The sequence below is a fragment of the Apiospora marii genome (assembly GCF_038362585.1).
Source record: "Apiospora marii strain CBS 49790 chromosome Unknown utg000009l_segment0_segment0, whole genome shotgun sequence".
Taxonomy (NCBI): Eukaryota; Fungi; Ascomycota; class Sordariomycetes; order Amphisphaeriales; family Apiosporaceae; genus Apiospora; species Apiospora marii.
The window spans coordinates 2,957,583-2,971,737 of NW_027117381.1; the positions used below are offsets into that span (position 1 = coordinate 2,957,583).

A 14,155-nucleotide genomic window follows, 5' to 3' on the forward strand; every position below is an offset into this window, starting at 1 on the left:
AGGAAAAAATCGGGCTCCTGTAATTCACGAGTTCCGATCAAAGCGAGGGGTCAATCACGACTGCAAGTGTCAATTCGACTACCTATGCATCTTCCTGAATGTACGTTTTGAGGTGGGACCTGTCACGACATGGTACCCGTACATACATATGTATGTATGTATATGCACACCTGACAGGCATGACCTCAGGTATTGACATTGACATAGAGTAATAATATCACACACGTGGGTGAATCCAACTCTGGATCACTATAGACGAGAGTGGAGTCAGACCCAGCCGTGCCAGGCCTCACAGATAGCAGACAAGTAAAACATTACCTACCAACTACCTAGACCGGCCCTTGAGGCTAATAAAAGTAGGTAGGTAAAAGTACATGTAACCAGCGCCCGCCGCTATCGCTGTCCCAATTCCCATTGTTTCCTTCCTGGCTGGTAGATACCGTCTTCTCACGACCGTTCGACAGCTTGGAATTCTTTGACCGTACTTGCCTCCATTGGTCTTTGACATTGCGCCGAACCAGCAAGAACGCGCGCACACACTTGCACACACACAATGGCAACAGGGGAGCTGCTAAAGGCGCAGTATGTGGGCAAGAGCCTGTATAACGTCCCCACCCCGGCCCTGGTGCTGGACCTGGCCAAGGTCGAGGCCAACTGCAATTTGATGCTGGGTGCAGCTCAGAGGCTGAACCTCAACTGGCGTGCTCACATCAAGACTCATAAAGTAAGTGCTGGATTGTTTGTACATGCCTATCACAACCTCCCTTAGGAAGCAGCTTCACAAGATAGGAAGCGTAGAGGGCTTCATCTGCCTTGCGACATTGTAATGCACCTTATAGGCAGGCCTATAGCTTCGAGGCAAATCACAGCTAAACTCATGCCAATTGGAAAGATTGACTGATTGCCCGTGTCATTTGGGGTAAAGGCTGGCTGGATGGATTTTCCTTTTTCTCAGCCCCTTGAATTCTAGGTCAATGAGCTAATGCACAAGTTATTACCTTTGAGTAGACAATTGAACTTACACGGCTTCAAGTTGGAGACAAAAGCAGCACCCCTGTCAATATCGCCGTATCAACCTTAGCTGAGGCCGAGAACATCGTACCGCTTCTGAAGGAATACCAGGAAAGCAGCCGCAAAGTCAATGTAGGCAAATGCCCACGAAAACCCCCCTGCTCATTCGGTACCAGGGCTCTAACGTGTGCACATAGCTACTTTTTGCCTTCCCGATATACTCGACATGTGTGGACCGCCTGGCCCCTATATCAGCCCAGCTCGGCCCCGGCGGTCTCTCCGTAATGGTCGACCACCCCGACCAGATCAAGCACCTGACCGCTCTGGCCAGCAAGTCCGGAAACCCGCCCTTGGTGTTCCTGAAGGTCAATTGCGGGAGCGACCGGGCCGGCGTGATCCCGGACACCCCTGAATGCAACAGCCTGATCGACAAGCTTCTCGTCTCCGAAGCCGTAGGATGTTGCGAGTTCCTGGGCGTCTATACTCATACCAGCCAGTCCTACGACACTCGATCAGACTGGGAGGCGCTGGAATACTTAGGCACCGAGTTCGGCGCCGTGTACCGAGCCGCCCAGGTCGTGCGCAAGGAACGACCGGACCACCCCCTCATCATCGCCGTCGGTGCCTCGCCGCAGGTGACTTCCTTACAGCACCCCGGATTCAGCGAGCCGGCCCCGGCGTGCGGTGACGCGTCAACGCCCTCCGAAGCCCTGGTCAACAAGATGTCGCATCTGATCGCCACGCTCAAGGCCGAGAATCTGACCCTCGAGGCGCACGCCGGGGTCTACACTACCCTGGACGTCCAGCAGCTCGCCTCGCACGCCCGCTCGTCGGACTACCTCAACTCCGCCGCCCTGGCGCTCACCGTCCTCGTCGAAGTTGTCTCGCTGTACCCGCAGCGGAACGGCGCCAACGGCAACACGGCGGAGGCGCTCATCAACGGCGGCACCCTGGCTCTGGCCCGCGAGCCCTGCAAAGACAAAGGCTCGACGCCCGGGCAGCACTACAGCGCCTGGGGTCTCGTAAGCCCCTGGAACTGTGGAGGTCAGCCGGTCCCCGGGCCAAACTTCCCCGCCGAACACGAGGGCTGGGAGGTCGGCCGTGTCACCCAGGAACATGGCATTCTGACGTGGGCCGGTGCGCCCGAAGCACAGCACTGCGCCCCCCTATACGTCGGCCAAAGATTACGGGTATGGCCAAACCACGCCTGTATCACGGGTGCCCAGCATGGCTGGTACCTTATTGTGGACAGTCGAAATAGGGGCCGTGAGGATGAGATCGTCGATGTGTGGCCGCGTTGGAGTGGATGGTGATCTGCTTCAGGATTTGCTATACGGAACCAACTAGACTGGCGGTATTGCGCACCAGTTTCGCCGCTAAAGCTCTCAAAACCAGTCAGGAGGAGGTCGAAGAAACGTCATTGACACTAAAGATCTGCTTTTCAACATATAGACGGACAGACCACGGATATGCATGCCAAAGAGGGCGACTGCGATTTCATAGACTACCCATGATGCGTTATTCTAACACCTTTCCGGTGTTCGATACAAGTAGGTATACAGCCTATTACTTTAGACAAAGTAGGCTGCTCCTAATCTAGTTATACTCCTTCATCTCAGTGACCTTTTTACTCCAAACGCCATTACCTCCGGAAAACGCATCTCACTGTATCAGATATCGAGGTAAAGAGAGGCTCAGCGGCGATCCATAACATCGACTTTTCTTTCTTGGGACCATACTCCATCTATTCTCAGCCCCCTATTCCCCAAGAAACGCTTTACTTACAACGTTTCTCCACGATGCCAGCGCCGTTCTCGTCGTACTCCTTCTTCGAAATCCACATTTGGTGGAATGTACCTAAGCTTGCCAGGATGGAGCCGCCAATCCACGCTCCGAACCGTCGTTCCGTAGTAAGACCAGCCGCGTGCAACTTGACTCGCATACCGGGGTACATGGTCATCAGCTCGTTGTTCAGGCGGTCATTGAACCCGTTCAGCAGACTCGTGCCGCCCGTAACAACAATGTTGCCGAGCAAGTTGGGTCGCAAGTCCACGTCCACAGCGTTAAGGCAGGCGCGGATCAGCTCAGGAACCGTCTGAGCCTTGGTAATGCGCTCTTCCTCCGAGGTCGTAGGGAGTTGGGCGGTTTCGTCCCACATGCCCTCAGAGACGCGGAATCGCTGCTCGCGCCACATCTGGTTTGAGCCGTCTGGCATCTCGAAGATGCGGCCGGGTTGCGTCTTGACAAGATCCTCGTTTCCAGGATTCGAGTAGCGTCCAGGGCCACGCCATACCTCTACCACAGACTCCTTGTATTCGGTAAGAAGACGCTCATCCTCATAGGCACGGTACGAGGGATGGAGATCGAAGTTGAGTTTGCGGAGGATGGCTTGGCTGGGTGCGCCGGCATCGACTGGGACCTTGCTCTCGATCATGTAGCTAGGTCTGACCTCAATCTTGGGGTCACTGCTGTCAAACATGGAACGGATCTGGTTAGAGAGCCAGATACCCCCAACATGCGACTTCTGGATAGATCGCTTCAGGATCATGCCGTCATGCACGGCAGTGACGCTTGTGTTTGCGCCTCCTACATCCACGACCAATGCGCTGGCCTTGCCCGCAGCAAACGCCGCACAGACTGGTGTTCGCGACAGCCAGAATGCAGGGCAGCCCCAGTTCTCCATGGCGATTTCAATAGCCTTCTCCCGGGCCTTACCCTGGTTCCAAGGCGCCTCGGTCATGAGCAGCGGGCTCTCGGCAAGGGGCTTCTCGGCGTTCTCGGCGTTCTCAGCAGAAACGGCAGCATCCTCCATGGAAACATCGCCTTCACCGTCCGCGCCGTCGTTCAGGCCGTTCTTAGAGGGCTGCGTCTGGCGGCGTTCGGGTTGCAAGCGGTCCAAGAGCATGGCCTCCCACATTTGCACAGCTGTGTCCCAATCTTCCACAACGGACTCGGTCCTTGACATGTGAGTCTTGACTTCGAAGTCGGGGCGAGCGTATATGAAATCATCGCCAAAGACGTTGCGCGAGCCCGAGGCGGCATTGGTGTCCTTGATGGCGCCGTAGAAAGAAGGGAGCACCGATTTGGGTACATCTTCGCCCGCAAATCCGGCGCGGGTTTGGCAGTATCCTGCATCGAGGACGAGAGCTGATACTTCGTCTGTTCTTGGTGATCAGCGTCCACCTCTTTATCAAATCCAAAAGTGAGGCTGGTATTTTGACAACATACCTCCACCGTAGATATCAGTCGGCACAGATGCCGTAGTGAGTGGTTGAGCCATGATGGCGATGTGTTGCGATTGATTCGGTGGTCTTGCTGCCTGTTGTGTGTTGGCTTGGCAATTGCAAGAAGGCTGGAAATGCTTCGCGGAGTTGGGAGAATCGCAATAGCTTCGACTTGAACCGCGTCGCGTGGCTGGTGCGAATTGGAAGTGGCAGGCAGCTTGAGTCTTAGCGGTTGCGACCTGCTAACCAGTTGGAAACCGCCGGGTCCGTGCACTCGATAGTTCCTAGTCAGGTACCGCGCAGGCATCCCATATGTATTCCTTTTGGTAGGTAGCGGGGGAGCTGCGATTGATGTTCAAATGCGACCCTCGTCTCGAATCAATGGCAGTCGGGACCCGTGAAGCTCGAGATCTGATTTTTGAAGCCAGCTCCTGGCGCTTTGGAAAATAGCACAGAAGCCGGCTATTGGTGATGATCGTCCAACCTGTCTGAGGTCTAGTCCTGCGAACTGCGCCAATCGATTACATACCTACGCCTTGAATTGGCTAATACTTGGCGGTGGTCTACGGTACATCCGCGCCCACACCATTCAACCGCTGCTGCCAACCTATCGCAACCCGCCCAGCATGTCCGACTTCTCCGATGAAGACCCGGCGCTCGACTTCCCAGAGACGTCCTCGGAAGAGGCCTCGTCGGACGAAGAAGCCCAGCCTTTGCCGCCCATCTCGTCCAACTACTTCGCGCCGCCCTTCTACGGGCGGCCGCCGACGCCGCTCCCGCCCTCGCCCTCGCTGACCTCGCTGCTGCGCCCCTCGCGGCCGACGACGCCCGACGCCTCGGACGACGAGCTGGAGCCGGTGCCGCGGGCGGCGCCCCAGGTCCCGACGTACGAGTACTACGGCTTCGTGCTGTACCTGTTCAGCACGCTGACGTTCCTGGTCTACCTGCTATGGGCGTACCTCCCCTCGGCCTTCCTGCACGCCATGGGCATCTACTACTACCCGAACCGGTGGTGGGCGCTGGCCATCCCCGCCTTCCTCGTCATGCTCATCGTCTACATCTATGTCGCCCTGGCCGCCTACAACGTCGAGTACCTGACGCTGCCCCTAACGGACCTCGAGACCATTGTCGACGACGCGGCTAACGTCGCTACTATCGACTCCCGGGGCCGCATCCGGGGGCAGGGGAGAGCTGCTGCTGCTGATGAGAAGGGCGCCAGTAAGCGCCACCAGATGCCGGCGAGGGATCTCGATTGGCATCGCATATGGAATAGGGGCACCGACGCGGTCATGGATGTGCCATTGGCAGGCGTAAATGAGGTTCTTTACGGAGGCCATGTGAGCTATAAAGATGAGACAGCTAGAGAAGCTAGTGGTTGAATACAAGATACCAGACTGTATGATTGATCATATCACTGCTGCTGCATCACGTACGGCGTTCAGGTTTTGGTTGGAGACCTCGTTATGAAGTATACTATGACCCAGACCCATTATCAGCCCACAAACTGCAGTCTATAAGGATACCTCATTTGTTGCTCTAGAAACACAGGACATTCACCAATAAAGCGAGGTCTTCCGTTCATCTTAGGCATCATGGTCTATTCATATTTTCTATAGTACAGACTCCAGGGCCCCCATTCTTCATCTCTAGAGGCGTATCCGCCTCATGATACGCTTGAATGGCAAGTATACAGTCAACATAGGGAACCTTTACAATTCGTAATTACTGCTCAACCTTGAGACTTTGAAGTCTAGCCTCGGTGGAAATAACCTGCAAGACAGTTGGTTAGAATATGATGATGGTATACCGAATGAGAAAACTGTGAATCAACTTACGTCAAGCGCCTGCTGGACTTCGAGAACCTTCCTCACCTCGCCGAGCCAGTCTTTGCTCAGAGTCTTGGCCCAGCCCTGGAGCCCGTTCATCTCTCGCGCCGCACGGTCCAAGTCACCCTCTTCGAGATAGGTTTGTGTCCTCGTGAGGATGCTTTCGACATCGTCACCGGCCGCGAGTCCCTGCTTCTTGAACATGACCTTGCTCAGGACATAACTGCTGGCATGGCTGGCCACGCCAGCATCCTCGGGTAGGAGGCTAGCCTTGCGTACTTCTGAGGCCACACGTCGGAATCGGTCGATGAGCTGAGAGGGGTTGCTGATGCCGCGCTGGTAGGAAGTAGGGTTGATAGATGCGATAGCAGCGTTAACGACCTCATCATCTGATGCAATTGATCGGAGGGCAACAAGTTCGCGGACGAAAGGTCGGGGGTGCTCGGAGTCTTCGAGGCTAGCACGAACAGCCTCGACAGCGACATGGAGTTGCTGTGTCCGGAGGTTCATGTCCACCACATCGTTCCAGCCAGTGGTCAGGCGCTCAAGCTCCTTGATAGCCCCGCTGAGCTGGTCCAACTTGCCCAAGCGGCCCTGGCGCTCACTCTCGACGCTTTTCTTGATCTCCGACTGGAATTGGCGCTTCAGCTGGACGGCCTGTTCAAGCAGCTTGTTGGTAAGCTTCTGCTCGTTGACAAGCTTCTCACGCTCCATCTCGGTCTGGATGCGTGAGTTGTATGTTTCGTGCAGGCGCTTGATCTCAGCCTCGAACTCTTCGCGCCAGGCGCTCTCCTGAGCAATCAAAGCCTTCTCAACACGCGCTACAAGCTCGCTGGCAGCTGAGTCAAACTCATTGACTTTGGAGGCAACCTGGGAGGCAGCTTCCTCCTCGGCCTGGGTCTTCAGAGCGCGAATCTTGGAACCTATCTTGTTAAGCTCGTTCTTAGCCTTTCCGATAGTGGAAGAGAAGCGGTCGTCCGAGTTATCGGCGTTAACCACGGTGATGATATCGTTGAGCATCTTAACCAAATCCTGAACCACGGGGTCCTCGGCATCCTTGACTGTGAGGGGATCGATAGGGGAAGCAGGCGGGAACCGAGAAGGCTCGTCAACTTCGGGGGTTTTGTAAGAACCCGCAGATTTTGTTTGTTTCGTGGGTTCAACAACCTTCTCAACAGCCTTCGCCGAGGCGTCGGACACAGGCTTCGACTCGCCCTTGCTCTTAGTCTCTTTCTTGGGGGAGGACTTGCCGACAGCGCTAGAGGTCCTCTCGCCGCTGTCTGCAACTCTCCAAGAAGCTCCGCTTTGGGGACCGACCTTGATCTCGGCACCAGCATCCTTCGGTCGCGACAAGCTGCCAGTCAGACTGCGCGGGTATCGCTTCTTAAGGTCCAACTCTTCGAAGTAAAGAACGGCCTGCTCGCCGAAAGGCACATACTCGGTGAAGAAGTCGTGGAAGTTGTCACTGATGCGCGAATACGCAACACCACCGCCGAACGTCACAGTGCCAAGAATCATAAGGGTAAGGACCAAGTTGCGAAGACGGCGGAAGAAGCCCTTCTCCTTCTTGACCGGCATAGGCGGGGGCGTAGGAAGCTTTGCTCCAGTCGCTGCTGAAGACGCAATGGCCTCGGGCTCGGGAGGTGTGAGAGGAACATCCTTGGCTGCGACCTGGCTTTCTGTCTTCAGCGAAGGGAGTTCGCTGGCGACCGAGGTTGTGGTCTCAGACTGGGGAAGCTTCGAGTCGTCTATCTTCTTGTCGTCGGCATAGAATCTCTGCATATATTTTGGTCAATGACATGTTCGTGGCAGCAGATTTGGGGGAATTGCATCATCGTCGTACCCTTCCAGCCACGCGGACAGTCGAGGCAATTGCAGGCTGCCATTGACGGGAAACAGCAGAGGCAATGGGCGCATTGCCCACTGCCCTTACGGATCGCAAGGAAGACCGCAACATGAGGACATCGAGGAACTGTCCAAGAGAGCAGTTGTGGTGGATAGACTGGTGGTGTTGTTGCACTGATTGAGGTAAAAACGCTGTGCTGCTGGGGAGCTCGGGTTCGGTCGACAGGCTATGGAGCTTTTTTGCGTTGCCGGTGGATCCCGGGCAGCAAGTACACAGGTACAAGGTATTAGCCAGGTCATACGTAATGCAGCAGCGGGCAGTCTGGACTCTGGATTGATTGAAGCTTCCCGTCGCCAGCGGTTGATAATTACATTTGGCAGATTAGGCGTGACCAAATTGATCTGACGATGCGGGCTGCTGCTTCAAAGCTACGGACAAACGAGGCAACTCTACATAAGAATGGCACTATTGCACGTATCACTATCGAACGTATGTTCATATTGATGAAGCAGGAAAAGGTCTGGTAACTGGCCCCCGTCGCCATTCATAGAGCCATGTAGTAAATGTCACCCCATCCCCATCGTTGCTTTCAACCATGCATAAAATTCAACTATATTCCCCAGATCGTACAATCATACAGTCGTATTTACTCCAGGCTATCCACTGTCGTTGGGTCTCCGGTGTATGTTTTCATGAATTGTTTGTTTAACTGCGATTTGCCAACCTCTCTGCCTACTTGCCTACCTAATCAGACAATAAATGGATATCAAACTCGAATCAACGCAGTGTATTATAAAGCCTATGCCGTCCAACCTCATCATACTCCGATAGTAAAGAGGATACCGGATCTGAGTCGGCAGCTCTCTCGTAGAAATTCCAAATGAAGCCTCCTAACAGCTGCAAGCCCCCCCGGCTTGTGTGTTTGCGCCCTCACCGCTCGCCCCCAGACTCACGCCTCCTGATCGCTGTCCAGGTCGGCTATGTCTAGGACCGACTTGGTCCAGCGGCAGTTTCTTGGCGATGGCTGTGAATAGCTCACGCACATTCTCTGCAGTCTTGGCCGAGGTCTCGAAGAATAAGAGACCAGCTTCGTTGGCGTACGCTTCGGCATCCGCGGCGGGTACAGCCCGCTTGTCGGGCTGCTCGGTCACCAAATCCAACTTGTTTCCCGCAAGTGCGATAATAATGTTCTCGTTCGCCTGTCGCTGCAGCTCCTTAACCCATGACTTGGCCTTGTCCAGAGAAGCCTATAGCAGAAAGGTTAGCCTCGCTCTTCTAGTCAATCTCTTGCTAGGCTATAACGCACAGCTTGTGTGATGTCGTATACAACGACGGCGCAGTTCGCGTTGCGGTAGTACATAGGTGCCAGGGACTTGTAGCGTTCCTGGCCTGCCGTATCCCAGATCTCGAACTTCACGGTGGTGTTCTCATCCAAAGAGATGGTCTGTGTGAGGAATGCAGCGCCAATGGTGGATTCTCGGTAGGAATCAAACTGGTCCTTGACAAAACGAAGAACAATCGAACTCTGCCCGTATAGAGTCAGTAAGGATGGCTTGAGATTTTCGCATCAACCGAGAGGGCCGTTCGTTACCTTGCCGACTGCGGATTCTCCTGTAAAACGACATTAGCACTGAAGCGCAATGCAGGCGTCAGAATGGGACGTACCTAGTAAAACCAGCTTGAACTGCGCAAATCGAGCGTTCATTCCACGCGCAGCTGCTGGGCCACCTCTGGTCGACATTGTGACGATGAAAGAAGGTCGGTGGGTTATCTAGGTGGGTTGCGACGGGTCGCTTTGTTGTGAAAGTTGTAGGATTCTGGTATTCCAGAGGCGAAGAGGCAAGGTTTCGTTATGGGCGTAAGGAGAGAAGAAATCGTTCTTTGTTGGTGAAGGTTTGGTGATGAAATGCCGTGTAAGTGTAGATGATTTCGTTTGGGCTGTACTTAGGATGGCCGTTATTCAAATGTGACTGCCTTGTTGAAGCTTCCGCTGTTCCAGTCTTCTGTCTGGCTGAGCAACTGGCCCACGTCAGTTGGATGAATGCAGGTGGCGCCCGGAAGTTCCAATGGTCGCGGGTGTCGGGTCCTTGCGCTCTGGGTGCTCGGTGCGCTGCTTTGCGCTGAAGATTATCGCTGTTGGGGGGGATTACCTACGCTCCTAGCCACACACTTATGAACATGTACCTGCACTAAGGCAACAGGTGACGAGTAACTCCAGACCCCAATGTCTAAGCTCGATGTGCTTCCAGCATATTAAATTGCCCAAATGTTCTATGAGCCACCTTCAATATTACCTAGCACTGCCTACAGTTTGTACCAACAGACGGAATATGTCGGCTCCAAACTACCTACATAAAGTCGATAGGGATTCAAGCATCCGTACTCGGCTTCGTCTGTAAATATGACCACCCCCGTTTGCACTTGCTATGTATTTTGTAAATGCTGTGAATGTAAAGGAGACTACATTGATGTACTTGCCTTCGGTGAGGAATGAATGTCCGTCCGCCACCTAATCAATCAAATGATCCACGTGCTGCTGCGTCGATGGGCATCTGCACAAAGATGTGGCTCAGCAGCAGACGCACACGCACACTATGAGGTCACGGCCCGTGCTGCTTTACTCGGGCGAAAGCATCCACTGAACGCTAGACTGGCATCACAAGCTTGCCAGGTTTCCCCATCGCAATACGTCCAGAGCACCCCCTGGAAGTCAATTCGTGTTAATAAAGTCAGGGGATCGTGGCAGCATTGCTAAAGAAGTCAGTAGCTACTGCTCCATCACCAGGCTACAACACTTGCAACAAGTACTTACCTACTCACAGTTCACTTTGTACAACGACCCGACAGGACTATGCTCTAAGGAAGACCGACGCACTTGAACACACTCCGCTATCGCTTCTGTAACCCCGGGCAGGTCCAGGCCATCAACGCCCGCCCATCACCGTCACCATGAGTCTCCCCTTTCGCGATATCAACGTCCAGGTGGCGCCAGAGTCGTATACCTTCACGTCGCCCTCCTCTCCTAATGCGCCGGCTCTGGTCATCGACCGTCCCACCGGGGATTTGCGCTTGAGCGAAGGAAGTTCCTATCCCAACAAGCGCATCACCCGTCAGACCAGCGTTGCTGGCATCCTGGGCATGATTAGGTTGAGACTGGACAAGTATGTCATCATAATCACCAAGGCTCAGCCCATGGGTCGCCTCAAAGGCCATATGGTATACAAGGTCATCTCGACCGACTTCCTGCCCATGCGCGAGCGTCAGATACGAGACCCGGACGAGGACCAGTTCCTCTCCTTGCTCAAGACCTTCGTCATGACAGGGCCCATGTACTTCTCCTATTCGCTCGACCTCACCAACAGCTTCCAGCGACAAGCCAACATCGACGTCTCGAAGCCCCTATGGATGCGAGCCGACGACCGTTTCTTCTGGAATAAGTTTGTCCAGACGGACCTCATGGAATTCCGTGCGAGGGGCAGCCGGTCGCAGCATGGTGCTCAGCCTGCTACCGACCCTTTCATCCTGCCTGTCATGTGGGGAACTCTTGAGATTCGACCGACCACCCTCAAGGGTCAGCCTCTGACCATCAGTCTCATCACGCGCAAGTCTCGCTATCGTGCCGGCACGAGATACTTCACTCGAGGACTCGATGCAGAGGGACATGCGGCCAACTACAACGAGACGGAACAAGTGGTCATTCTGAACGATACAGGAAGTGGCATGGGCGGATTTGCTGGGAGTACCGACATGCAAAGCGGCAAGCTTGGCGGCTCCGAGGGCAAAGAGATGCAGATTCTCTCATACGTTCAGACCAGAGGAAGCATACCGACCTACTGGGCAGAAATTAACGCTCTCAAGTACACGCCAAAGCTGCAGGTTAAGTCATGTGAGATGGCGCTTCCCGCGGCCAAGAAACACTTCGATGAGCAAATTCGAATTTATGGCGATAACTACTTGGTCAACCTGGTCAACCAAAAGGGGCGGGAGAAGCGCATGAAGGATGCCTACGAGGAGATGGTGTCAACACTTGTAACTTCGCCCAAGGAAGGTACCAAGGCTGATGCTAGGACGGATGAGAAGTTCCACGTGGTTGAGCCTAGTTCTTCGAAGCAGGAGTATGACCGCTTGCACTATGTGTATTTCGACTATCACCACGAAACAAGGGGCATGCAGATGCAACGCGCGATGCTACTTGTCGATCAGCTCAAGGATGCATTGATGGTACAACAGTACTTCCGCGGTGTTGATATGCCGGCCAACGGAGGCTTGGAGACGCGCAACTTCCAGACCAGCATCGTGCGAACCAACTGCATGGACTCCTTGGACCGTACGAATGTCGTGCAAAGCATGCTGGCCCGCTGGACTCTGGACCGTATGTTCGTGGACCTTGGGCTTCTGCAGCGCGGCGAGGACTTTGCCACTGCCGACACGGAATTTTACTTCCTCTTCCGCAATATCTGGGCTGATAATGCCGACACTGTCTCGCGCGCCTATGCCGGCACAGGTGCAATGAAGACAGATATCACCCGCATGGGTACACGCACTACTGCTGGCAAGCTGGCAGATGGTAACATTGCCGTCACTCGCTTTTATCTCAACAACTTCCGCGATGGACCGCGCCAAGACGCATTTGACCTATTCTTGGGGGCTTACGAGCCCTCGGAGGGCAACATTGGCTCCTCCCTCGTCTTTGCGGACCGTAGACCGGTGCTCATTCAAAGCATTCCCTATGTATTTGGCTTCAGCGTTTTCTTCATATTCTTGGCGCTGTTTACACGCCGACCTGCCGACGCTTCCGTCATCACCATGCGGATATTCATGATGTTCTGGACAGTCGTTGCCGCCTGGTGTGGTCGCTTCATTATGAGCAACGGCATGCTATATGTAAGTCCACTTGAGATGGTTGCTCATATGCGATATCGCAGCTGGCGTAGTGTACTAACCTCCTCTACAGGTCAACTGGCCCAAGCTGAACCCCCGCCCGTGGGCTGTCGAAGGCTACCAAGACACGATCAGCAAGATCAGGAAGGACAAGCTGATCGGACCGCTAGTGGCGAAGCACGAACGGGGTTTGAGCACTGCAAAGTACCTCAGTGTCGAGGAGGGGAAGAAGAGAATCGAGTAGGGGAAGGTGGCTGTTTCTTTTGTCGGGAAAGGAAAACTTGCCAGGGTCATTCTTTTTTCTTCTTGCCTTCGATGCTCTGAGGCTGTGTAGGGTTTGCCGGGTTATAATACATTGTACACTAAGTAATTAATAGACCTTAACAGCATGTTGCTCGACTTTTTCTTCTATCTGGCGGCTCGAGAACGTGCCGCGAAATCAATCACCTTTGGTAGGCGACATGAAATCACGAGAATTACCGTCCTCTATAGCACACATGCCTCAATGGAAAGGGGGCTGTATGAGAGTACCGTCATCCATTCTAGGAGTTTCCGTTAGACCCTCCTGAAATATGTCTTTTATTCCTGTAAGAGTAACACTGACGCCAGGGGTCGACAGGTGACGACGACACTATCCAAGACCTTGACCTAATGCGAGTAAATCGAAACTTGATCTGTCCCATTTTCTGCCACGAGAAGACCACATAATGTAATTTGCTTTCACTATATCCTTTCCAAACTCATGCCAAATACATTTCAATACTTCCCAGAGCAAACAACACGAAGATGACCAGAAGCGTAACAAGGAATCCAATGCCGCCGATGGTCGAGAAAGAGAGCGGAAAAAGAAGAAGAAAGATGAGTAACCGTTGCGTCATATTCGTCATGGCATCCAGAACGGCGATAGCCGCCGCAGGACAACCAGGCAAGTGCTGTGCTCAACACAGCTTCTATGCGTGTCAGACAGTGTAGATAGTTGCGGACCGTCTCCCCGTTGGAAACGTTAGAATCAGATTTTTCCATTCGAGTTAGATGTGCCAGTCCTTCATTTCACAGAAGAGAAAACGGCCCCCCGGGCAGATAGAATCGGGTATTTCGAAGGATTGTTTCATTCTTACAAATACTTATGGCCGATGGATCGCGCGAACGCACCATACCCTTCATCCGGGCGAGGTCATACCAGCTTCGGAAGGTCGTTGTTCTTCCACAACTGTTTGTCAGGTCCGCTGAGCCACATGTTGCCCGTATGCTAATGCATCGTCTAACCACGCGAGGGTCCCAGTTCTGACTATGCAGGTGATCCTATTTTGCGCATCTGATACTGTAGTACTAATGCTTCCCCGAAAGTCATGGCATCAATACAACTT

The 14,155-nt window shown here is 53.8% G+C and overlaps 5 protein-coding genes across 5 annotated transcripts; 3 read left to right on the plus strand and 2 right to left on the minus strand.

The window, feature by feature from the left end:
- Window positions 1-553: 553 nt before the first annotated feature.
- On the plus strand, window positions 554-2,324 carry PG985_012471 (uncharacterized protein; the record flags this gene model as incomplete). Its single annotated transcript, XM_066832237.1, has 3 exons — window positions 554-724; window positions 1,009-1,143; window positions 1,209-2,324. 3 exons carry the CDS (start codon window positions 554-556, stop codon window positions 2,322-2,324), a joined length of 1,422 nt encoding a protein of 473 aa, XP_066680287.1.
- A 464-nt stretch (window positions 2,325-2,788) lies between these two features.
- Window positions 2,789-4,291, minus strand: PG985_012472 (uncharacterized protein; the record flags this gene model as incomplete). The annotated part of the gene is made up of 2 exons (XM_066832238.1): window positions 2,789-4,170; window positions 4,240-4,291. The coding sequence occupies 2 exons, from the start codon at window positions 4,289-4,291 to the stop codon at window positions 2,789-2,791; spliced, it is 1,434 nt and encodes a 477-aa protein (XP_066680288.1).
- Window positions 4,292-4,861: 570 nt separating this feature from the next.
- On the plus strand, window positions 4,862-5,614 carry PG985_012473 (uncharacterized protein; the record flags this gene model as incomplete). Its single annotated transcript, XM_066832239.1, has 1 exon — window positions 4,862-5,614. One exon carries the CDS (start codon window positions 4,862-4,864, stop codon window positions 5,612-5,614), a length of 753 nt encoding a protein of 250 aa, XP_066680289.1.
- A 343-nt stretch (window positions 5,615-5,957) lies between these two features.
- Window positions 5,958-9,648, minus strand: PG985_012474 (MICOS complex subunit; the record flags this gene model as incomplete). The annotated part of the gene is made up of 7 exons (XM_066832240.1): window positions 5,958-6,005; window positions 6,071-7,837; window positions 7,905-8,033; window positions 8,861-9,154; window positions 9,214-9,432; window positions 9,499-9,518; window positions 9,573-9,648. The coding sequence occupies 7 exons, from the start codon at window positions 9,646-9,648 to the stop codon at window positions 5,958-5,960; spliced, it is 2,553 nt and encodes an 850-aa protein (XP_066680290.1).
- A 1,208-nt stretch (window positions 9,649-10,856) lies between these two features.
- PG985_012475 (synaptojanin-1) lies at window positions 10,857-13,032 on the plus strand (the record flags this gene model as incomplete). The annotated part of the gene is made up of 2 exons (XM_066832241.1): window positions 10,857-12,791; window positions 12,862-13,032. 2 exons carry the CDS (start codon window positions 10,857-10,859, stop codon window positions 13,030-13,032), a joined length of 2,106 nt encoding a protein of 701 aa, XP_066680291.1.
- Between the last annotated feature and the right edge of the window lie 1,123 nt (window positions 13,033-14,155).